At 41.9% G+C, this 26233-nt stretch overlaps 1 protein-coding gene across 1 annotated transcript in view; it reads right to left on the bottom strand.

Moving 5' to 3' along the window:
• Positions 1-5970: 5970 nt before the first annotated feature.
• Positions 5971-26233, bottom strand: part of UNKL (unk like zinc finger) — a 370451-nt gene continuing 350188 nt past the window's right edge. Inside the window, exons 13-14 of the mRNA XM_086940574.1 lie at positions 21291-21548; positions 5971-6254 (exon numbers count right to left, since the gene is read on the bottom strand). Of these exons, the coding sequence (XP_086796700.1) occupies positions 6099-6254; positions 21291-21548 (414 nt within the window). The 3' untranslated portion in view covers positions 5971-6098. The remainder of the gene's footprint in view (positions 6255-21290; positions 21549-26233) is intronic.

Below are 26233 nucleotides of genomic sequence, written 5' to 3'. Positions count from 1 at the left end.
AGCCAAACAGCAGGCGATACATCGCTACGTAAAAAGTCAACATTCAATCCACCGTATGCCAGTGTGCCTCCCGAATTGCATACCTTTGAACAATCTTTAATGAAAGGCGTGGACCTCCTAGATAGGAACAAAAAAACCTTCCAAAACCTCTCTAAAAAAGAGCGAGCCGCCCTGGAGTCACTAAGAGAGAACGACACAATAGTGGTGAAACCTGCCGACAAAGGGGGTGGCATTGTAATCCTAAGTAAAGATGGCTACAATGACCAATGCCTCTCCCTCCTATCGGATACAAGATTCTACAAAAAACTGACTTCCGACCCAACAGAAAGATTGCAGAATATAATATCCAGTATGGTCCACGAAGCAGAGACTAAGAATTGGATAACCAAGAAAGAAGCTGAATACCTCATAACCTCGGACCCTAAAATTCCCTATTTCTACTCACTTCCGAAAACACACAAAAATAGGTCCCCTCCTCCGGGGAGACCTATAGTGTCTGGACACAAGAAAATAAGAACAAAAATAAAAAATATTTATTAAGGTTTACAATCACTACGAGGGTCACATGTGATTGGTATGAGTGATGTGGTAACAAAGTGTCAGTATTGGCAGTTTTTGTGTTAGTTTGATTATAGTTTGGTCCAGCCTTACTGACTAAGGGCCAGATCCCTTTTTTGATTCCCAACTTATTCAACTGAAGCGAGTTCCAGATTTCTTGTAATGTGCCTTTGTTCTTCTCTGACTCACAGATCACAAATGCATAAAGTACTGGCACATTCCATAACAATATAGTTGATTTACAACTCTTTAATGCCCTGATGCGCTCTCATTACTTCCTGGCAAGTTCCTAACATCTGTAAGTCAAAGGAAGCTGAAGCAAAGACTTCTGTAAATCACAGTTATTTGAACCAATAATAGGATAAATCCCCTCTGCAAGGCAAAGTCTGGAATTGCAGTCAGTCAAACCAAATCTTTATCAGCTCCATTTTTTAACGGAAAACTATACTGTACACTTATGCTGCAGAATATTTAATCAGATCTATCCCACATACTATGATCATACCCCTATTTATGAACTGCATTTCTAAATAATACCAGACATTTGGTCCACAGTTGCAGGCTTATCTAAACATCTCCTGTAAAATTAGAATTATTCATATTTGTTTGAGATTGAGAGCTCAGTACACCTTCCTTTAATTAAAAAACGTTTCTTGTGGGGCACAGTCGATGAGACTGATGATGCCAGCATTGATGATGGCATTCGTCTGGAAGAAGTAACCACTGTAAGGGTTTTTTTGTGGGGAAGCCTACGCCTCAATCAGATGTGTCATATTGCTGTATTCTGCTCACTGAGCTACAACCTTAAGGAAACAATTGATAAGTTACTGGCTGAACTGGCACACCCACTAATGGTCCACAAATTAACATCCAAAAGGTACAATATAAGACCTGCCACCAAGTCTGCAGGGTCAGTACCATATCTTAGGGGAAAACTAAAGGCTCGCCCATTTATCCTGGGGAGAGTCCAGCAAACCAGCCTTTTGGGGATATGGCTATAAATTAGTATTGAGTGAGGTCTCTAAAATGTAAATTTTTCCTCTTACATTTGAAGCACAAGGGAAATCTTATAATGCATTCACGGTATGGATATTGCATTAGATTCCTGCCTGTTGTATTAAATATCTATGTCATGATTTACGTGGAAGCATTACAGCTGGCCGGAATAATTCATAGTACATAAATTGCATCTTAAATGCACATTCATTGAATTTTCTTTTTTCATTGAGTGATATTCTGATATACGGTAATGACCAGAAGCAGATGTTAGAAAACAAACAACTGATGAAAAAACACCTGAAAGATGTGGCACAAAAGCATAAGGCACCGAGAAGAAATGTGTTGCACAGAAACATAGAATAATAGATATCATGCATTATGTTCAAAAAACTGAAGCTGCAGGAAACATGGTCGCAACAGAAGATGGAAAAAAAGCTATCTTGCGTACACGGAATGAAGTTAATGCATTTCAGTAGTTAAAATATGGGAAATAAAGAACTAGAAATGAAAATAGCTGGCTTCGTTTAGAGTTTCCTATAATAAATGGAGGAGATTTCAAAAGGCTAAATTGACTGTGGGCTGAAGAATATTCAAAATGCTCCAACAAATTCAAAGATCGGTATGTTGGCAAGTTTCTCTTTGTCATAAGTGAAAGAGTTTGGTTTATATTTCCCATTTCATTAATGCGATTATTATAATAAAAATGGGCTACGATTTCTGACAACTTGAGAACAAACACCAGTTATCCACAACAAATCATTTATGTGCTTGAACCAGTACTTGGTACATGTGTATTGCTCTCTACAAAGAAGTTCATACCACAAAATGTTCATACTGGGAGGCCCACACAAACCTATTTTGTTTGAGCACACACCAAAAATGTAAAACGTCAGAGTACCTCTTACTTTAAAAATATAATTCTGACTTGAATGCTGTCCTCTTGTGAGTATTTGACTGAAGCGTTTACACCATAGTCTGAATACTGTTGGCAAAGTTTTGAGCCTTCGTTATAAAAGAAATTCCCTTTAACGTCCTGCTGGCGCGCGTCTGCTATTGGCCATTGCAAGAACTACCTCGGTAGTGCTGTGCACGTCCGTTTGACAACACGGCTCTGCCCACTTAATAGAACTCCTGCAGCAGAATTTGCACCATGGTTAAGGAGTTAAACGTCACGTTTAATGCCACTATTATGTGCTGCTATAAGTCAAATAATATTTCTGAACAGGGACACATTTTCAAGAAAGTAAACTTCTAGCCTTGTGTTGAACCCAAACCATTTTGTTTTAAAATGAGACTTTATTGATGACCGTTGATGCCTTTCCACTCAATTGTGTCATCTGAATTATTTAAAAAGAGTAAATTGTTCAACTGTCATAAGAGTGTAAAATATAATGACAATATATTAAGAAGCCGGATAAAGGTGAGATAGCTATGGGGCCGAATCAAACTGAAGTGGGGAATCTTGATACTTTAAAAATACGTGGCCAACATCTGTTTATGTGCATGGGGTTGGAGTTAAACCTTTGCACAAAATGGGGGCGGGGTGAGGTGATGAGTTATACAATGCACACTGTGAATTCCATATTAGTCACCACCCAAGCTTGACTGCAAGCGGAAAAATAAAAATAGGTATCCGAAATGTGGTACATATTTTCAAATTCAATTCTATTAACAGTGAATGTGTGCCAACAGAAATGAATCGTAAGTCCATGAGGGACATGTCAACACTGGGTTAACATGTCTTTCCAACTGAGGAGAACCAAAGATTTACTATTTCTTCAGTAGTTGTGCTATACAGAACACACTGCATTTTGTTGTGATCTAAATATTAAGAACTCTACAATTGAATGACGAAACCATTTATAAACATTATTATATAAAATCAATCAAATTCTTTCTATACCTCATTAAATTATCAAATTAAAGCATTTCTAAGGCCTTCATTACGAGTGGACCAGGAAGTCCAAAGGGGCCAATAACAGGGATTATCAGTACTTAGAGAATTCAACCTTTTGAGGGAAAGTTGCAAGTCAGGTCTACTTCACCTGGAGACTTTGGCTGATGGAGACAGGCAACGCCTCCAGGAAAGTACCCCAGACATGCAAGAATCTGTACAGAAATACTATAAAAACATGAAATGGCTATTTCAATTCACTGCTTATTTTGGGATTACTGTAGTAAATAAGGGGTGGAGGATGAAGTAATATTAAAACAAATGTTCTGGGAACTCGTAATGATGACTTAAGTATTTAAAAACCTCAGAATAGCATATGGACACTTTTAAATGTAAGCCACTTTCGTTGAAATGATCAAGGTAAGAACATATACACTGATAAAGGAAAAATATAGAAACTATCCTTGCAGAATTTGAACTGCAGACTTAGTTTCATATTATACACAGACAAACTCTTGTAAAAAACACATCTTAACAACATTATTTACAAATTAAATATCCACCCTACATTACCTTTCTAATTTGGTCACTTAAACTTCCTACCATGTGACTGTGCACTTTCTAGCCAGAAATTTTATTAATATCCATTAAAAGTCTTTGGCAAAGACTACACAAAGTAGAAGTTCACTTATATTGATAGCAAACAAAAGTGTGTTTATATCTTTCGGTCTTCATGCTAAACATCAAGGTTGCTTTGCAGCCATTAAATAATACAATTCTTTGCCCTGGGAGCACTGGTGAGAAAAGCCATAAATGCCAGAAAAGCCAAGAAATGTAATATATATTGTTTCAGACAGCTTGCAAGTTCTCCTCAAATGGGAATTTTCAGGGCTCACTTAAATCTCCAGCTTAAGTTTCAGGTCAAATAGACAGTTAGCACTAAAACCTATTTTAATGTCAAAGTGTGACAAATAATAAAAACCAATATTTTTTGCTACCCGTATGAATGAATTTCTTCTGCTAAAAGTAATCATATCAATTTAAACATTATGTAACACAGTACTAGGTCATTTCAATGTAAGGTATTCGTGCGTCATTCATACTGGACAAAAAAAGAGAAAAGGTGATGAATTCTTTTCGCAAAGCACTGTTAAATGCATAATTGTATAAAGTGTAACAAGATACAGTGTTAACATACTGTATTGTTTTACTCGAACTTGCATACTCCTAATAATCAATACAAACATGAAAGAATAAAGGTAGGTTTGATGATTAATAGCTAGAGATACTATTTTAAAGCACCATTGCCCCATTTATATGTCTCAATCAATTCAGAGGTCCGGGTTCATTACCATATTAAAACATGTCTTCATATTTTATTATCTACTGAAAATAAATTATGAGGATTTGTTGTCAGTTGAAGCCAATGACCAGGTACAAATGTGGGCAGTCAGGACGGTGATTTCTATAAATAAATATTCAAATTGTTAAATAAAAATTTCAGCAAGGGGTATGTATTTGAAAGTATATTATTTCCGATGATGGCATTTTAAAGAGAAGTTGGTTAAAGGTTTAGGCATTTTGCTGCCTGGGGTCTACAAAATGCATTATATTTCTACTCTAGGGGTACAACAAATATGGTCATTAAGACAAGTACAAAATCCCAACTTCATGAAAACGAGCACACACATTAAAGAACATTGTTTTCTTTCATAGAATGAAAACGGTTTCTCTGAATGTTTTAACATATATGTATTCCAAAACGGCTTTCTCAATTGTTTATTCTTATAAATACTATTAGTTTGCATTCAATTTTAAAAAACCTATGCATGTTTCTCATTCAGATACAAGTTCATTTAATAGGTACTAATTTCAGAGTATGAAATCTAACAATATAATTACTATTACTTAACAGTAATAAATTGACGTGAAACACTTTAAGTTCACAGTACACATGAAAAGCTTCATATAATCACTATTTTAAAAATTCCTAAAAGCAGCTTAAAGCAATTTATAATAATCTCTAAAAAAAAAAACCCTAGTTAACAAAGTGCGTTTACAAGAATTAAACTTCTTTAAATAACCTAGCAGACAATAGTGTTGAACTGTTTCCAAAATAGTTCCAATATTATTGTAAAATATGTCTTCAAAGTTCATACATTATTTAGAACCTAAGGAGTTATGATAAGTCATCCTAAACAGGTTAAGATTTAACCCCTTCCATGCTGATGACGAACCCCAGCCGTCATGCACTACGGTGCTCGTGTGCTGATGACGGCTGGGGTTCGTCACAGCCCGCCCCTGTTCGTGTTGTTTACAGCACACCAGGGGAATCGCGGCCGCATGGAAGGGGTTAAAGAATGAATTCACATTGCCTTCTATATTTTAAATGGTCTTTGAAGGCATAGTTTGCAATTGACAAGTTGAAATAGTAAAACATGAGAAATGCATATTTGATAGAAATAGAAAATTCTACTATAATGTAATAAGATGCAAAATGCACTTCATTTCATCCGTAATAAAGGAATCATTTAACTTCAATAGTAATTTCTTTCTTAGTAAATATGTAAATGCTATGCTTTTTTTGTACATGATATCATTGTTGCTCCAAGGATGACTGTAAAATAGAATTACCCATGTACATTTGTCACCAGTTGTTTATCTTTTCCTTGCAGAAAGGGCATTCTGGTTTGCTAGGTGCACAGTTTTTACAGAGAACATAATGTTGGCATGGCTGCAAAACTATACTATGGTCATGTTCCTGGCAAACTACGCATTTCTTTGAATGAAGCTGAAAAACCATCTGTAATTAAAAGAATATAATAGGTTACAAACACAATGTAACTTTGCATTAAAATAGTTAAAAGCATTAAAACATTAAGAACAAGAAAGCAATGTTTAAAAGTATGCTAGAATTACAATATAATTCAAGCAATACTACCTCATCGATGTCATAATATTCACAGTTCTTTTAGTTCTAAAGGCATCAAAAATTAGAGTTCTTTTAGAAAAGGTGAGCCACAAAGCAATTTTCCGTTAATCTTTGCACTGCAGTCAAAAAAAATAAAAAATACTAATAATAAATCGGTGTGGCTGAGACATCTACCTGGCCACTACATTCTCCTAGAGGTGTGGGGAACCAATTTGGAGCTCAAGTTTAGGTGCAGGTGAGTTGACAGGGGGTGTGGCAGTTGACAAGTTAATGTGGCCTAATATGGCACCTGCTGCAGATCAGAACTGCTGCAGCGCATGAGACCAGCTGGAGGTTTAAAGCGCTTTGGGATGTGGGATGCTGAATCAGTAAATTGAAAAGTGGAGATGGAGAACAAACAGTCAATAGAGTGAGCCAAAAGGAACACCCATAGGACCCCGAAGACTGAAGGGCAATGGTTCTGCGTGACACTGAAACTGTCACTAGGCTGGGCCCTCCTGAGGGTCACACCTCTAGAGGTTCACATCCGAGAATTGGTAGATAGAGAAAGTGAAGCAAAGCCGGAACATGGTGGCAAGAGAGAGAGGTCATAGAAGAAGAGAGTAAGCCATTTTAGAGATAGCATCCACAAATGTCAGAGTCTGTCATGTAGAGGCTAGCCCAGTGCACAAAGGAGAAGAGTAATTGAGTGAATGGCCTCTGGTCCACGAGCTACACCAGTAGTGGCATCTGAAATGCTAAGTGATAGCTCTTCTTGTACGCAGTATGGTGAGCTCAACATGAGTGGAGGGATTTATTTTCTTTAAGGTTCAATGAACGCAGGCAGGCAGGAGCCACTTGTGGAAGGCCATGAAGTTAAGAAAGATCACCCCATAACTAGCCTACAGCATAACACATGATAAAGGAAACAGAGGAGATACTGATACACACGTGGTACTGTGAATTTGAGAGGAGCAGTCTAGATGGTTTTACAGAGGTTAAATGTCTCCAAAATCTCATGCACAGGGAAAGATGAAAAAAGATTCACCCCTCAACAGGCACACACTGTCGATACCCTGAGCCTTGAATACATGGCAGCTACAAAGGAGGGCAATGGCCTCACAAAATCTTAAATCCAGTTTACGGAGTTGAATCTTCAATAAGAAATGGCAGAAATAAAAAATAAAACATTCTGAAGTGTTATGCAGTGGCTTAAGACTGATATGGTCCAAGTGAATGTGGGAGTATCTGAAGTTAATGAAGTGGCGCAGGGCATAGCCAACAAGGGCAAATAATCTGCGGATAGATAAAAGAACTTAGAAGCCCAAGATGATCATCTTCACCCAAAGTCTAAAGACTTGCAGTACAGACAGAGCAAGACACCATCCACGTTAGGAATGTAACAGAAGAGACAAAAGGGGCATGCTAAAATAGGACGTCAGTTGTTTAAAAAAAGCTGTGTGACATTCTGTGATCGTAGAAAGCCCATCCTGCTGCTCAAGCAAACTGCCCTGCACACTAGAGCTATCCAACAGATTAGTCTTTATATTTCCCAGTTTTGCTACATCAATTGTGACTCGATCCCATTTAACTCGCCTATTGTTATTTGAGGGGCAGATCTCGCTAGTTATAAGAGGAAAACTTGGGACAGTGGAGGTTGTGGCCCATAGTGGAGACATTGCGAGCTCAAGAGGATTATAATCACAGTCAGTAGTTGTTCCATTCACCATATACATCCCCCCAGGCCACAGTTTAACATCTAGTTAAATATAGTCAATATGACTCCTGTTAACTGTTCTATTATAAGTATTCGCCCCATCCGGTCAGACCTGGCGCGTCTATTTGCTGCCCTGAGCCCGTGTTCTAGTGTTAATGCATGAAGCTGCAACGCTGTTCATGTCCATTTTCTAATGGTTGGCAAATTAAGCAGAGGAACGTGCCATAGCTCATCGAGCTTGCCAAAGTCACCTGCCATTATTAATAGAGCTACAGATTCCCTCCTCAACACTCTTCTAGCATTTGTATGGTAGATGACCTACAGCCAACCTTGGAGCCTCAGGCATAAACAAATCGGGGGCAAAGCATTAGGCGAAGATGGTTGGATCTGAGATTCCGCGTCGCTTGTGAGATCTTCAGTCTGTGTCTCAGGTAAGCAGGGCCTCGACCATTAAGAGCTCTAAAAGCAATGGTCAGCGATTTGAATTGGATACGTAGTCTCACTGGGAGCCAGTGTAATTTGATTAGATGAGGTGAGATGGAGTGGCGGTAGGGGATATTGCAGATCAACCTGGCCGCTGAATTCTGTACTGTCTGTCATCGATTGATGAGATACGCCGAGGCTCCAACATACAGACTATTGGCGTAGTCCAAATGGGAAGTTATGAGGGCGTGGACTACTATTTTGCGAGAATCAAGTGGTAGGAAAGGAATAATTCTTTTTATCATGCGCAGCTTTCCGAAACAGGACGCCAAAACTTTATTAATTTGGGTTTTGCAGGAGAGGGCTGAGTCAAATTGGAAATCCAGATTGCGGGCAGATTGGACGGGTACAGGGGGAGGATCCAATTCAGTTGGCCACCAGAGGCAAGTGGAGATAGGGGATTTCTGATTAAAAAATAAGACTTCCGTCTAATCCGCGTTCAGTTTTAAATTATTTGAGGACATCCAAGAGGCTATATATAATTTCATAAGGCTTTATTCGAGGATTAACTCATAAAAGCACAAACATACATTTAAAATACATCATTAAACAATTGTTTCCTCATTGAATACAGTAGTTTAAAAAAGATTATACAAACATACACAATTGATCAAGAGCAAATAAATATAAGACTTTGATACATAATTACACAGGTGCCCGAAAGGGTGCCCCAATCAGTGTACTCTAGGCAACAGCCCTCCATCTAATAGACCATGCCCAACCCAAATACTTAGCTGTTGCTAGAACTACAAGCATATGGGTGGAAGTACAAATGATTCGTAAGGCCTCAACGCCCCTGGATGACCCTAGATTTTTACAAACAGGGACTAACCAAACTTTCCTCGGGGTAGCATAGGCTTTACAAGAGAATAAGAAGTGGCCTATACTTTCATTTGATGCACCACAAGCTGGACAATATGGGGTGGAAGAATATTCACCAAACAGTGGCGGAAATTTAGCAAAGAGTTTTCAGAGTGATCTTTAAAGGAAAACACGAGCTGAGTATCGTCAGCATAAAAGATCACTCTGACGCCCCATGATTCCACCACTTTCGCCAAAGGATTCAGGTATACGTTGAACAAGAGTGGGCTGAGAGCAGATCCCTGCGGAACCCCCCATGTCAACGGTTTCATGGAAGAGAAGAAAGAGCCCAGCATGACTTGTTGAATTCGATCCGTCAGGAAAGATTTGACCCAGGCCAGCGGGGTCCCACCAACTCCCACCTCCTGAAGACGTATTCTCAGAGTGTTATGGGAGATGGTGTCGAATGCTGCGGATAGGTCGAGGAGGACCAGCATGGCCTCCTCTCCCCTATCCGCGTACTCACGAATGGGCTCGGACACTTCCAGTAGGGCTGATTCAGTACTGAAGTCCGGTCTAAATCCTGACTGAGAGTCATGGAGCAGCATGTTTGATTCAAGATAGTCGGACAGTTGTTCTTGTACCGCTTTCTCAAGTACTTTGGCTGGCTTGGGAAGGAGTGAAATTGGTCGGTAGTTGCTAAAACACATAGGATCGGCACCAGCTTTTTTTTAAATTGGAATCAGCAACGCGTGTGTTTCCATAGAGAAGGGACAACACCCGATTGCAGGGAGGAATTCCAGATTTCAAGCAGGGGATTAATTACTAACGGGGCAATATTATTCAGGATCAGTGCCGGGGTTGGATCAAGGGGTGATCCCGATTTACATTTTAAGAATAGAGGCAGGGCATACTCTTTAGTCATTGGTTTAAAAGAAGTGAATACTTTTGCACAGGAGAGATCAGGGTCCAAACTTACTTCAGTACGGTTCTGAAGGATTGATGCCGTAATGTTAGCAATTTTTTCAGAAAAAAAGTCAGATAGACCTTCACTGAGCAATTGGCTGGGGGTGACAGGGAAGGACAGAGCAGCAGGATTAGTGAACTCTTTAACAATGTTGAAGAGGGTCTTGGTGGAGTTTTTCGCGCAAATGCTTTTTTCTGCGAAGCATTGACTCATAATATTGCGTTTGAGTTTATGAAACTCTTTGAGAGCTAGTCTATAAAGGGATTTGGCTGCCGGATCATAGGTCCGGCGCCATAGGCGCTCCAGTTTTTTGCAACTGCTTCTGTTTTCCCTTAATTCCTAAGTGAACCAGGGAGCTGACAGTTTAGATCTACGGGAGGTGAGAGTCTGCAAGGGTGCGACTCGCTCAATGGCGGCCGTGAGATCATTATTAAAAATGGATACCGCTGCATTGAGGTCGTCGGGGAGTGAGTATGAGTTACTCTTATAAGTCTGCTCCAAGGCATTATATGAGACCTTATGCCATTTTCTGCCTTGTTCTCTAATGGCAGAATCCCTCTTGGGAGGCTGGGATATAGACACTTCGAACGGGATCAGGAAGTGATCAGACCAAGTCAGAGGTATGGAGGGGAGAATCTTGAGCTCCGGCCAGTTAGAAAAGATCAGATCAAGGGTGTGTCCTGCAGAATATGTAGGGCCACTAACCCCTTGAGTCAGGGGTAGAATATCTGGGCCATTAGTCTTTATCTCACGTAAAGTACAGTGGAGCTCAACTTTGACCCAGATCAATAGCCCCTAAACAGGCCGGACTTGCTTTTTATTAAGTGCTGGGCGACAAAAGGTCACATACCCAGGAATAAAACTGAGGTAGTAGACCAAGTTTCTTGCAAAATGCCCAGGTGGTCACACAGGGTTGTGTGTTGGCCCCCACTTTGTTTTCATTATTTATCAATGGTGTGGTCCAAAACCTAGCGCAAGTACCAGCAGATGCCCCTGTGTTGGGGGGGTTTCACAGTAACAACTTTATTTTTTGCGGACGACACATTGATAGTGTCCAAAACGCCTAGTGGTCTGCAACTGCTCTTAGATCACTTTAAGGCTTTTTGCGACCAAAAAGAGGTCTTGAGGTTACTACCTCGAAAACCAAACGTCGGCTAATGAATCCACATAGACCCTTCAAAGGTAAAATGGTGCTTGGGGGATCTCTTGAGAGAGTGGCCACTTTTGATTATCTGGGCATAACCCTGTCCGAGAAAATGGCATGGAAAGATCACATTATGAAGCGGAACCTTCAGCAGAGGCAGACCATTGGGGCACTGATTAAGGTGGGGCACTGATTAAGGAGCACATAACTTCCCAAACCCTCTTCAGATTTATGACCACAAGATAGCGAGTTCAGCTCTGTATGGGGCAGAACTCTGGGTATTCGAAAACATGGAAGGCCTGTTAATTACAGAGAATCAATTTTTAAGATCTACATGTTCACCTCCTCAGAGAACCTCACTTCAACCACTACGGCAAGATATGGGAAGACGCTCAAAGCTACGCCCCCTACTTTTTTGGCTGCGACTGAAACTAACCCCGAGCTCTACCATTATGCTGCAGCACTTGATGCAGTTTTCTAGCTTGACCGCTTCAAAAAGATTGGGTGGTTCAATGAAGTTAGGTCATTACTATCAGCGATAAGTTTGGCAAGCTTTAGGGAAACTAAAGACGTTAGCCAACAGCCAGGCAAAGAAGTGGTTAAAAACCAATACTGGAGCTGGGTATTACAGTCTTGTGTCGCTCAATCACCTGAGGGTCGTCTCACGCTAGAATTCATGGAACTCAAACTACAAAGCACTTTTGAAAAGTATATGGAGCTCATCACCATTCCGCAGGATAGGAAACTTTATATCCGATTTAGATTTGGTTCCCTTCCTATGAACTCCTTTACAGATGCTTGGAGGCAGCCTTTGGCTACAACACAACACTGCCCGGGTTGTCCTACGATGATTTAAACAATTGGCCCCATTTTCTTTGTTTGCCCTCTATATAGTCTCCCGAGACTTAAGTGCTAGCCTCTGTTAGTAGATTGTTGAGAACTTGTTGCCACCAGGAAGAGCTTCGTATCCTAAAATCAGATTGTAGGCCTTCTGTAGCATGGCGAGTTGCAAAGTTTCTTGGGAAAGAGTGGATTATTAAAAGGTACATGTTTAATACGCAATAGTCTGCATTTCATAATTTTTATTAAATTGTTAAGCCCAGGCTCTGTAATAACTATGCAACTTTTATTCTTGTAAATTTATCAAATTTTGACGTGCAGTGGATTCCTTATTAAGTGGCCTGGTTGAGCAGTACAATCGTATCATTACGACCATCTTGAAAAAAACTGGTTTCAGACACCGGAAGGGATTGGGACAAAAAGTTGCCATTGCTCCTATTTGCCATACATACTCAAGCCCAGAGCTCTTCCGATTCTACTCATTTGAACTGTTTTTTTGGCAAATAACCTAGGTCTTTATTAGACATGGCTGTTGAACACTGGGAGGAAGAGCAAGAAAGGGGCTTAGAACTGATAGAATAGCTGCCAGTTTAAATCCAGGGTCAGCACTCTTAGGGAGGAAGTCTGGCTAAATTTAGGAACAGCAGAGAGTAAACAAAAAGCTGGGTATGCCAGACAGTCCAATGTTAGGTAACTGAGTATAGGAGACAAGGTTCTAGTGTTACTAACTTCCTCCTCCGACAATAAATTACTAGCTAAGTGTTAGGGTCCATTTAACGTTCTGGAACAAGTCACATCGGTAACGTACAGGCTGGCAGTACCTCGTAGTACAAAAAGGGTCAAAATATGACATGGCTCTCCTCAAGAATTGGGAGGACACCAACACGATGAACATCACAAGCAACCCTGCCCTTTTGCGACTGATTCGCAACTGCTAGACATTGCCTTTGCCTCCAGGAAACAAACTATACGTTTTAGAAGGGTCAAACTCGGGCCCCATCTTAGTTCTTAACAGGAAGATCAGATACAGGCCATGACTGGTCGGATTTTGGGGAAACCAGGGAGAACATCTCTGATCTAACATGACATCTTCGCAGCGGGTAAACAGATTGTAAGGTTGCCACTCTATCGGATACATAGCTAGACAATGCAGTAGAAAGGGAGGTAGCCAGTATGTCAACATAAGGTATTATCAAACCCTTCAACAGCGCTTGGTGCTCCCCTGTAGTATTGGTCCCAAAACCCAACGGTTTCCATAGGTTTTGCATTGATTTTGACCAGATCAACAGTATATCTAAATTTGACACAGACCCTATGCCACAAATGGACAAATTAATAGAGAATCTGAGGAAAGTTGAATAACTCCCTGACTTCCGAGACAGTGGAAGATGAGTCCACCCTGAAAAGTGGCCTGAAGAAAATCGCAAGATGGATGCAGGATAATTTCCTCCAACTGAATGGGGACAAAACGGAGGTTATCATCCTAGGGAATAATAACAATTTGTGGGGTCCCCATCACTGGCCAACTGAAATGGGCAAGATTCCCGTCCCAGTGACTCAAGCACGCAATCTTGGAGTCATTACAGACAATGCGCTTAAGATGCATAAGCAGGTGGAAAAAACTGCAGGAACATGCTTTGCTATCTTAAAATGGCTGAAGAAAATTTGTTGGATGCTACCTGAGCCAACCAAGAAGACGGTGGTGAATGCTTTGATTACCTCCCGTATTGATTACGGAAATGTTCTGTACCTGGGTGAAAATTAAGCATTAATTCGTAAACTACAGGTAGTTCAAAATTCTGCAGCTAGGTTAATATGCAAAATTCCCAGACACACCTCAACCACAAAATATCTGCGAGATTTGCACTGGTTGAAGGTGGAAAAGCGGATCAGATTTAAGGCACTCTGCATTATGCACAAAATAAACATGACCAGAGCCCCGAAATACCTGATGAAATTGGTCCGTCCGTACCTTCCGTCGCGATCATTGCGCTCCTCTACCCAAAAGAAATTCACCATTCCCAGATTTAAGCTCTCCCGCGTAGGAGGCAGGTCGTTTTGCTATCAAGGCCCAATGCTGTGGAATTCCATGCCCCTTGCAGTTCGGATGGAAGATAATTACGGCAGATTTCGCAAAAGCCTAAAAACTTGGCTATTTAACATCTAAATTCCATACTTCGTAGTGTTGCTAACCTGTACAAATCTCCGCGCCGGGAAACCCTTTGTGGGTAGCTGTTGCGCGTAACAAATGCAATAAATAAATAAAATAAATAAAAACTGACTACCCCTGATCTCACTAAAGGACATTGGTAGATTCCCTTGATCAATAGTGCAAAAGAAAAGACTCATTCTCAACTCCCTCAGGCCTGTTCAGGGTTCTGCCATTTGGCCTTCATAGGGCCCCCGTGGCGTTCCAACGGCTAATGGACCTGAACTTACCCCGCATCAGCAATATGTGGCAGCCTATCTCAACAACATTATTATATTCAGCCCTTCCTGGGAACACTATCTCCAGCATCCGGAGGCTGTTTTCATGGCCCTCCTATAGGCAGGGCTCACAACAAATCTGAAGAATTGTACTCTAGCAACTGATCTGATTTGCTACCTGGGGTATCATATCCAAGCTGGTAAAACAGGCCACAGGTGGATAATGTCAAAGCCATTAGAGACATCCTTACACCTACCCATGAAATTAAGTTAGCTCATTTCGAAGGCTAGTGGATTATTACAGGTAATGTATCCCATACTTTTCAGAACTGGGTTCTCCAACAGATGTACTACAGAAGGATCTGCCTACTAAGATAACCCACTGGACCAACGTCCAACAGCAGAGTTTTGACCTGTTGAAGGAAAGATAGTGCAGGGATCTGGTTCTTGTATGTCTAGACTTTAGGAAACCCTTCGTATTACAGGCTGATGCTATGCAAGGGTTTTGGGGTGGTCCTATCCCAGCAAGACCTCACTAACCATATACAACCTGTGACTTTTATCAGTAGGAAGCTGCTCGAAGGGAGCACACAAGAAAAGTTAAGACCAAATTTAAAACCTATTGGGGCATCATGAAAGGAGACAGAGGAAACAAGTGAGTAAGGCCCTTAAGAAATCTATTGACAATGGGAGATTTGAACAGAGGGCTGATTTGGAAGTCTCAGAAAGGCAGATATAGCCGAAAGATAACCCTTAAAGGTGCCCAATGCTGAGCCAAAAAAAAATGCACATCAGAACCTCCGAAAGAAGGGCAGAAAGTGGATCAACATGCCACTAATCTGTTCCATCTACAGGTGTATACCGTTTTAGTGGAGTTTAGTGGAGGGACTCCAGGCTGCCAAGAGGACATCATAGACTTCGGGTGGAAGATCGTAAGCGGTCAACTGCTGCCACAACAGAAGATTCTCCCGAAGTGGCAGTTTGATCGGAGGATCAATGGCCATAAGAGGGCTTATAAACACAGGCCCATGCCTGGGACGAGTCCTCCTTTAACAGCCAGTCATCGAGATAGAGTAGGAATGGAACCCTAACCACTGCCACACACGAGGGACACAGCTGAGGCCAAAGGGGAGCACGGTGAACCGAAAGTGCTTATGGCCCACTGTGTACCATAAGTAAAGTCTATGGGAAGGCAGGACGGGGATATGGAAATAAGCATCCTGCAAGTCCAACGCTACTATCCAGTCTCCTGGGACTAGGGCAGAAAGGACCTGGGCCAAAGAGAGCATTCGGAACGTCTCCTTCTGAAGAAAGAAGTGGAGGGTCCGGAGGTCTAGGATAGGACGCAGGCCTTGGCCACCAGAAAGAAGAGGGAATAACAACCACAACCTACTTCTGGTACAGGGACCCTCTCTATGGCCCACTTGGCCCCAGTAACTTCCTCGCGGAGAAGCGCCAAATGATACTCTTAGGAGGGTGGCACAGAGGGAGTTAAAATCTCAAAGGGGAGTGAGTAGCCCCTTCAAACTATCTGCAGAACTCACCTGTCCGTGATGGACCGCTGGCGGAGGTTATGGGGGGTGGGGGTTTGGTAGGTGCACGGGCGTGACCGCTAGCTCCCTGACCCACATGGACGCCAGGTCTCTCATCCGCAGCCACGCAGAGGCTGGATAGCTTGCATGACTCAATGGCTGGGCTGGACAGGATGTGGATGGGTGCCTCATCCGTACCCACAAAAGGAGCGAAAGGCAGACTGAGGGGGGTGGACTGTGCCATGAGGCTCATGGACCTGGCTGGACCCAGAGTTTCCTTGAAGCGCTCAAGAGCCAAGTCTGCCTTTTCGGCGATAAAGCGAGTGCCATCAAAGGGCATGTCTATCAGAGTAGATTGAACATCCCCTGAAAAGCCAGTAATCCTCAACCAGGCGTAGCATTTTAATGCTAACGACAAGTCAACCGTTCTGTCCAGTGAGTCAGTGGTGTCCAGTCTACAACGAATGCCGAATTTTGCTGCGTCTCTCCCATTCGCAACTGCCTGGGAAAGAATGGCCCAGACACTGAGGCAGCACCTGCGCAACCGTATCCTAGATGGTATGGGTGTAACGGCCCAAGAGGCAAGTGGTATTCACAGACCGAAATGCCAAACTGGAGGAAGAAAACATCCTCTTCCCAAGATGGTCCAGCTTCTTGGATTCCCACCCTGGGGGAGCAGAAGGGAATGGGCCTTTGGAAGATGAGGCTTGGACAACCAAGCTCTCAGGGGAAAGATGTGTGTAAGGAACACTAGGTCGCCTGGAGCGGGACGATGGCAGCAGGCGATTGTCCTATCCACAGGAGCCCCTGTGCTGGGCCTGGACAAAGTGCTCAGAAGGACATCAGTGAGGGCTTCATTAAACGACAAAAGAGGTTCGGGTTGGAAGCCACAGGCTGAAGCACCTCTGTCGGGGGGTAGTCCTGACTGCCACTGAAGGGAGTTCAAGGCCAAGGACATGGGCCATCTTTCTCACCACCATTGGTTAGGATGCCCCTCCTCTGTAGCCATGGTAGTGGGAGAAAGCAAGCCAGTGTCAGAGTAAGTGTCCAAAACTCCAAAAAAAGGTTGACAAAGGGTAGTCAAAAAACGGCTATGGGGTCTCTCCAGATCTGCGTAGGCTGGTGCAGAAAAAGAAAGAACTGAAGTCAGTGTATCTAAGCAGCGTCTATGTAGGTTCAGCTACGTCATTGCGGCATGCAAAACACCAACGACGGACACAGAGCCGACTGATCCCACCTAACGTCGCGCAGGGATTCTGCTAATGGAAAATCTTAGGATCCAGAATGACGTCTGAGGAAAATTTTAAGGTAAAAAAAATCTACAACTAGGAGTCTCTACCAGATTAAATTGGACAATAGTTTACAGACTTGGAGGGATCAAGTGAGGATTTTTAGTAGCAGTTGGATAACAGCATGTTTCCATAACTGTGGGGCAAAAGCAGAAGTAATTAAAAGATTAAGTAACTCAACGAGGAGAAGGTGAATACAGGAACATTTACTAAAGGCTAGTGGTGAGCCTGATTTAATGGCAATAATGAGTTTACAGTTATATTCTGTCAGACAGAGGCCTGATGAAATGAGGGGCTGTAAGAAGGTGGGTGCTTCAACATTCTGAGCCTTGACAGGAAGCATTGCGTACATATTGATGAGTTTTTACTAAAAGAAAGCGGTGAGCTCCTTGCATATGGTAATAGAGAAAGGGATACAGGGAGTCTTCACTACAAGAAGGAGTAGATCGAATTCTTCAGGACACAGACAGCAGGTTCAGTCCTCTTCTGTTGTTTGTCAGGTCTAGCAGTGTTCTGAGGAGGGAGCCAGGCGATGCCACTTTTATATCTGGCACGATTTTGTGGGTGGGGTGACTACCCACTATTCAATACAATAATTCCGATCTACCCCACTGCCCCAGACTTTTAAAATTCAAAATGGTGAAACCCTTCTCCCCTTCTGCAGAGCATGTGTCCTCCCAAAGGTGTGGCCAGAGTAATGAATAGCCTCTCCTTTGTGGTCACTCGAAATAAGTTCTGGGGATAGCTCTCATCTCAAGAGTTTAGTGCTGGCATGACTAAAAGTAGTAAAGAAGAAGGGGTCTGTCTATGTGTGATCTGAGGTCTGAGGTCTGCTTGGGTCAGGGGAGAGCCCGTTGTAGTAAACAATTGAATTGGTTAACTACACACCAGACCTCAGCATTGTCTTTTCCTTTGTTTGATAGATTTGTAATTTTACTGCAAGGGATCTTTTGACCCACAGTTGAACTACGGATGTTCGTACGTGTACTCTTGGCCGTACTGGTTCCCGTTAATTAGCGCCTGGATAGACATTTCATGTCTCAATAGGACTGAGCAGCTGGCAATCTGATTTTGGGTCTTCTCTGACTTTGGACTGCACAGTCTGATTCTACGGGCTGTTTGCCGGATTAGGTAATCAATACCTTTCAGTATGAGCATTCACACCCTGTCAAGATGACCCCCCTTTAACACAGAGTATCCAATTCTTTTCAGGTTCTCCTTTTGCACCGTCCTGATGAAGACCCCACTCTAAGGATCAAATCAGCTTGAACTTCAAAGGGGTTGAAACGTTGACTACTACTAACTTTTATACAAACTCTGACGACTGAAATTCATTATCAGTGTCTTCTAATGCTATGTGTATTTACTGGAACATTTGGCCTGTGATAGCCCAGAAAGGTTTCACTATGCACATTTGATGCATCTATGTCATACTACCTCTCTCTTGTCAATTACCCTCACTTAAATCCAGAACACCCCTACCCTTCCTTCCCCAACCACTAGAGCACCTTTGTTACAAATATATTTATGAGTCTAGATGCAAGAACAACTGTGTTGTTTATATAAATTGATTAATGCTTTAAAAATAAATCACATTTACTGCGGATTTTGCAAATTTGGTGTTGTGCATGCCACTATTGCTTTCGTATTGTTAAATTATTGCTACTGTGACCAATTGTTTATTGTACTGCAATTTTGACCTGGGTCTGGTAGCATTTTGGTAACCCCATTGATACTTGAGGCTCATAAGGGGCCACAACGTACTGTTGGAACATTTTGAGGAGCAGACTGTCCCCCACTGATACCCATGATCTTAGAATGAAGAACAGGCCCTTGACAACGCTGCTTCAAAATGGCAACAGGGGTACAGCTGCAGAGAATGTCGATGCCCGAAATGCAACTGAGAGTGGTGCAAGTAATATCTTGGTCATAGCAAATTCAGAGCAGAGCGAACCTGCACCTGTAACCAAGGACCCTAACTGCCTGCAGTGGATAGGCACCAGAGGAATCTCTGCCTGTGCATCAGCAGTGTGGCAACAGGGAGAGCACCTGGGTGCCCACATCCCTGGGGTGATGCTCAGGCAGGTGGCAGAGGCCCCAGAACACTTCAACACTGATGCTCTGCTGGGATTTGGGGAAGAAGACAACCTTGGGGGGGGTTGGGGGTGGGGGGGGGGGCAGCTGCTGAGAGGCCCTGTGACAAAAATGTTGGAGGTAGCCAATTGACCTAATACATGCCTCCAAATGAGACAAATGCAATGACTATGAGGAACAGCCAAGACACTTTCCCAAAAGAGGGTCCCCAGTATCAAGAGACATCTTAGCCAAAATGGGAGATAGCACTAATACAGGGGCAGCTCAAAGGACTCCGGTAAGGTGCTCATTATGCATGCACTGAACAAAGTGTGTCACTGACCAGCATTGATCAAATAAATAGTTAACGAGGCGGCCCACTTTGCAGACAAGCAGAATCGAGGGTCATCAGTACAGAAAACAGTTCAAACATTAGAGAGAAAACTGGCTTTGGCCAAGTACTGGAGACGGCTAAACCGAAAGGACAGTAGAATGCCAAAATTGGAGAGAATGCTATGCAGTCATGATGGAAATGGAATCCTAAATTGAGATTCCGGAGTATGTATATATGTATGTATATGTATATATATCATTTAGCTTGTTTGATGAAATGTCTTCAATATCATCCTCCTCTTTCTCTTCAAAAGCCAATATATAGGTAAACAGTGGATCAGTCACCTTAAACAGAGAACAAGGAGGAAAAAGTGATTGTGGAATGGCAAAATATCCAAAATCCAGGTATAAACTTATTCAGGATGGAGGATCTGATTGTGATGCTGACAGTCATTGACACAGATGAGAGGATGCTTGTAAACGGAGATATGGCAACCTGACAACTAGATCAATCTCCATGATGATGTGTTGGTTGACAATGAGACAGTCGACACTGGGCTCTCAATAAAAAAAGGCAGACAGTTATGCTATTCTCGACAAATTCAAAACTGTATATAACTCACTGTTGACAAGCTACTGGCTACAATGGCTATTATGGGAGAGGTTAGAGGGTATCTGCTGCGGCCAATTTTTAAACCAATTTTTCAGGAAAAGAAATTAAAAAATGGCTTATCAAGAGAGGTAATCTGTTTTTGATGCAAATAATGATTTCTCAGTGGTTTCGTTGTTGATCAAGATTTCTTTTTAGCACCAAGTCCTTCAGGCGTCTGCCCTACCATGGAGGGTCTTGGAGGTAGAGCGTTTACAAATATCACATAAGGATGTCTTATATTTTGGATGAGTAATAAAAACATTTAATTCAGATGATTGGTGAGGATTTTCTTTTAGACACAAGCCCAGAACGCTTTGAAGAGAGATTTTATTCTCCAGCCCGAAGGCAGGGAATACAAGACGGTGAATCTATCAAATGATCTAATGCTAGGAAACAGTGGTTACATGATCTCTGCAGGTACCAGCAATATCATATTAAGTGTCCCAGAAAAAGGCAACCAGGTTTAAGCTTATATGATGTGCAGGGACACCTATTATTTTGATAAAAGAAACGGTCTTCAAATGACCATTAAAATATGTTTAGCTGAAACAAAGTATGCATCTCTCTTATTCATTTAAAGTTTTCAAAGCTGTACCATACAACATTAATTTGAAAAAAGGTTTTAAACAAATGATTCTTAGTGATACTAATGCAATTAGATGATACATACCTCATCTATAGTTTCTAGTTCAGACATCAGTTGGCTTTGCAATGAATGAAGTTTTGGTAAAGAAAGCTTTTCTATGTCAGCATAATTTTTCATAAAAGAAAGGTTGGGGGATAGACAAAGGACATCAAATTCTTCTTGCAGCTCTTTTAACTTATTTTCAACTTCTTCCTTTTTCAAAAGAGCAAGATGTTTGTCTGCATCTGCGACTTTGGCACGTTCTTTTGCATTTTGAGCTTCCTTTTGCCAAGCATCACAGGCCTGGAAGAAAATAAAACATACAAAATTGTGATAACAAATTAGACCGCTTTCCCAGCCTCCAAATAAAACCTCTTGGTTAGGCTCTGCAACATATTTGTAGGTGTTGCAGTTCAATAATGTTTCAATGCTTTTGTTTGTATGCAATATATTTGTTTGCAATACAATTTAAGTAATTCTTATCCTCCAGATACACATGCTATGCCAAGGCTAAGGCCCCCCATATATGGAGTTTGGAGGGTATCATCTCCGGGCTGGCAGAGAACTCTGTGCTTTCAAAGGAGGCGCTGCCATGGCGACTCATCTGAAGGTATTAAAGGTTGACAATGTGTCATGAGGCCGTTCAGCAAACGTTTATTTTCCCCTAAACAAAAATAAACTCCCAAAGCGGGAATTTCTCCCTCTTTTAGTTTTTTGTTCAGGACCTTTCCATGGCAGTCCATCGGCTCTAAATAGTGCAGACAATCTAATGTATTTAAACAGACAGCACCAAGTTAATCGGGCTGATGATGTAAGGTTTCTGCCAGTGGAATCAGCTTGGGCACCACTGGCGAAAACATGAAGGCCCCAAACTCTAAATAGAAAGAGCAGTCCCTCAGAGTGGCAGACAGGAGACTTTGCTACGTTTGGTTGCGTTTTTTGTGTGTAAATATTTTATATTTGATGGGTTTGGGGGGAGAATAACAAACATACTTTAGTCCATAATAAACTTAAATTTTCTACATACTCTTAACACTGTTAATTACATCCTTCCAGAAGGAGGTATACTTCCCTTCCTCAGTCGGTCTTCCCATGAAGGCATTCTACTATTTTTTCTTGTAGGCATTGTTGCTACTATTTTTTGGTGCCACCAGGATCTTGAAAAAAAGCATTCACAATGGCAAAATGTCTGGCTTATGAAAGTGCTTTTAGTGCTTTTCACAATTAATGGGTCAGGCCTACTACGTTTATCATAATTTTTCATGATAAACAGATCATATCTAAGCTATCAGAAATATTTTTTGCTAAAGAACCAATCATGTCTCTCGCTAGCTGTTCTCATTGGCTTGTTACCATAAGTAATTGGGGCCTCCTGTACTGGCGCTTAAGCTTTCCCACAAAGCAAGCTTCAGGCATAGTCGTACACTTAAATAGTAAACAAATTTATAGTTGGCAAAGCAAAATACTATCTATTCTAAGAGGGCCTAACAAGGATTCTGACTGCATATCTTCTGTGCCCACGATTTGGCAGAGGTGGTAACCAGCACCAAAACCCTTGTCTACCACATCAAAATATGATATTCCATGAAACTAAATATCTATCTGTAAGCATTAATACAGTGTAATAACAATCTACCCGTAAAAACCCATTGACTTTAACAAATGCTTTACAAAATCAATAGGACTAAGGTTAAGTTTTTTGTTGTTGTCATTTTTTATTATAAACAATCTGGCCTATAACATTTATCCCGGACTTGTCACCATAACAAACTCTGTGTGTCATAAGCTTTCCCACAAGACAACCATCAGGTATACCGTAATAAAATAACACATCTCTACAAAATGCAGATGGTAAAACCATATAAAAACTTTACTAACAGAGCTGAATAAGAATTATCATAATGTCTATCCCCAGGTTTGTTTTGGTGAGTCCCCAACACCAAAGCCTTTGCCTACTACGGTAACTCCACGTAATAAAATACAGCGTAGTAACAATCCATCCTTAACGCCTTCCATGCGTCAGACGGCCCCTGGCCATCTGATGTCACAGTGGGCTTTATCCGTCGGACGGCGGGGGGTCGTCAGACTTTCGCACGCGTAAAATCTGCTGCACAGCGGGGAAATTTGCGCCGCAGTGAACGGGTTGAAAGCCAACTCTCTTTAACACATGATTTTCACAATAAGTAGGCCAGGCCTATTGTCCTTGCTTTAACCTTTCATATTAAATAGATCAAACTTATGAAATCTGGCAGGACTTTTCCCAATGATCCGATAAGGCTTTACACCATACACAACAATGGCCTATTTAAGTGCACATAAACTGGGAGCCAGTATGTATACCATCATAAAGTTACAAATGTGTAGAAAATGAAAGCTTGTGAAACCATATAAAACCCCTCTTAATAGGGTCTATCAAGGATCATTACAGTGAAAACAACCGCAATTTTTCAGAGTAGGTGGCTAATGTTGGAACTATTGTCTACTACAGTAATTTGAAAGATTATATGCAACAACATATTTGGTAACAGCCTGTAATACACTGTGATAATAACTAACGGTTAAAGGCTTACTCACTAACAATTTATTTTCTCAATTACCGACTGCCTTTGCCATACCATTTCATAATAAGCAGACCAGACCTATGCATTGGACCTAACGTTTCCCAGAGCACCCATCAGTCCTACAGCTTGCCCCCATAACCAGCTCACACCTACAGTTTTGCGCACACTCATGCCCATGAAGCAACAAGCAGACACACAATCATAATGTTAGAAAGGTATACAAAATTACAGTTGGCTACGCAAATTTCTCCAAAGAGGCCTAACAAGGATTCTCACAGAGCACCCCTTCTATATTCTCGGTTTGTCACAAGGGTAACCAACACCAAACTACTGCCTACTATGTTAATTTGTGAGATTCTATCTTATCATATGGTTTTCACAATAATTATTTCAGGCCTCGAGTCATTATCATGACATTTCATAATAAACAAATTAGGCCTATAGCCATGATCATTTGCTTCCCATCATAACCAATGTATTCTTGCTGTACTGAGCAGAAGGTTTACCAAAAGCTCAAAGTTCAATACAAGCAGTCTTTTTTAATGGATGTACACAATTTCAGCCCAATCAAATCCTGTACTCAGGGAAACTAAAATGTGTTTGGAGTCTAAGCCCCTCTCTCAGTAGTACTCTGAAAGCTATTTTTTGTAACTCAAATAAGCTAATGTGATAGTTGCACTGTCAAGCCAGACCTAAATATCTGTGTAGATCAGTGTAGCCCTGGGCAACTCATAATGCTGATGGCAAAGGCAGCAATATAAATAAATAAAATAGTCATAGCAGCGTGGGGTGAACCCCTTTTTTCTTGTACAACTACACAGCTTCTTCCAAATCACAACATGTACTCCTGGCTACCAACATGTGGGTGGAACCAAAGCCCCTGTCTGTAGGAATCCTGCAAGCTCCTTTTTTACGTTGATCACATTACGTCTGGCGACAGTTGCACTGTCAAGCCAGACGTAATGAGGATACATAGGGCCAGATGTAGGTAAAGTACATTTACCGATTCTAAAATACTGAATTTTACCGATTCAGTATTTTAGAATCGGTAAATGCTATTTAGCAAAATAATCGGTAACCATTACCGAATCGGTAATTGCCATTCATTCCTATGGGCCTGGAGGCCCATAGGAATGAATGGCAATTACCGAATCGGTAAAATGGGGGAAACGTTCAAGCGTACCAGGGTGTCACTTTGACACCCTGTTGCACCCCTGAATCGGGCTTGTGTGCAGATGTGGCACACATACATGCCCTAAGGGCATGTATGTCTGCCACATGGCACAGTTGAAAATGCACAGATTTGCATTTTCAAAGGTATTCGTTACTTACCACCAACTTATAGTTGGTGGTAAATAACGAATCCTAAAATGGGAAAAGCACTCATTTGAGTGCTCCCTACATTGCAAGTTTGGTAATTTACCGATTCGGTATTTTAAGGAATCTGTAATTTAACGATTCCTTAAAATACCGAATCGGTAAATTACCGATTTTGCAATTTAGGTCACCTACATCTCGGTAGCCTAATACCGGTCGTAACGGCCGAAATTCGGTAATTTCGGCCGTTACCGACCGGTACTGGGCGACCTACATCTGGCCCCAAGTGTCTTAAGTTGCGGCATTGAGATTTAGAAAGGAAATCCAGGGCCAGATGTAGGAAGGCTATTACCGGTCGGTAATGGCCGAAATTAACAAATTTCGGCTGTTACCGACCGGTAATAGGCTTTTCTGATGCAGGGGCCAAAATTAACGATTTGGTAATTTACTGAATCGGTAATTTAAGGAATGGGTAAATACTGATTCAGTAAATTTCCGAACTCCTAATGTAGGGAGCACTTAAATGAGTGCTTATCCCATGTTATGATTCGTTATTTAACACCAACTACAAGTTAGTGGTAAATATCGAAAACATCCCAAAAAGCAATTTTATGCAAATTGCTTCAGTGCCATGTTGCAGACATAAATGTCCTTAGGGCATGTATGTCTGTAACATGTGTATGTATAATGTATGTATAAGCATTTATATAGCGCACTACTTACCCGGAGGGTCCCAAGGCGCTTCGACCGCTGCGAAACCCTTCCTGGCTTCCCTGAGAGATGGTCCCTTAATGGGTATCTCCAGGGTGAGACCAGGCATCCCCGGCGGTCTGGTGGGGCCGTTAGTGAAGATGAGGCAAGCTAATGCCCAGAGTTGCCGAGTGTGATCGCTGATCAGAGTGGGCACCGAGGCGAGAGAATTATCGAGTCCGCTGACCCTGGTCCAGAAACCTGCCGCGCCGGGAATCGAACCCTGGTCCCGGGCCGTCCTCTGCTCTCGGGTCTGCCGCCTCTAACCAGTGAGCCACCCATACACAATTGAGGGGTGCAAGAGGGTGTCAAAGTGACACCCTGCCACCCTTCAATGTTTTCCCCCTTTTACCAAATCGG

The sequence above is a fragment of the Lissotriton vulgaris genome, chromosome 10 (assembly GCF_964263255.1).
Source record: "Lissotriton vulgaris chromosome 10, aLisVul1.2, whole genome shotgun sequence".
Lineage (NCBI taxonomy): Eukaryota > Metazoa > Chordata > Amphibia > Caudata > Salamandridae > Lissotriton > Lissotriton vulgaris.
The sequence above is the reverse complement of the archived record's forward strand: the minus strand, read 5'-3'. Positions and strand labels throughout refer to the sequence as shown.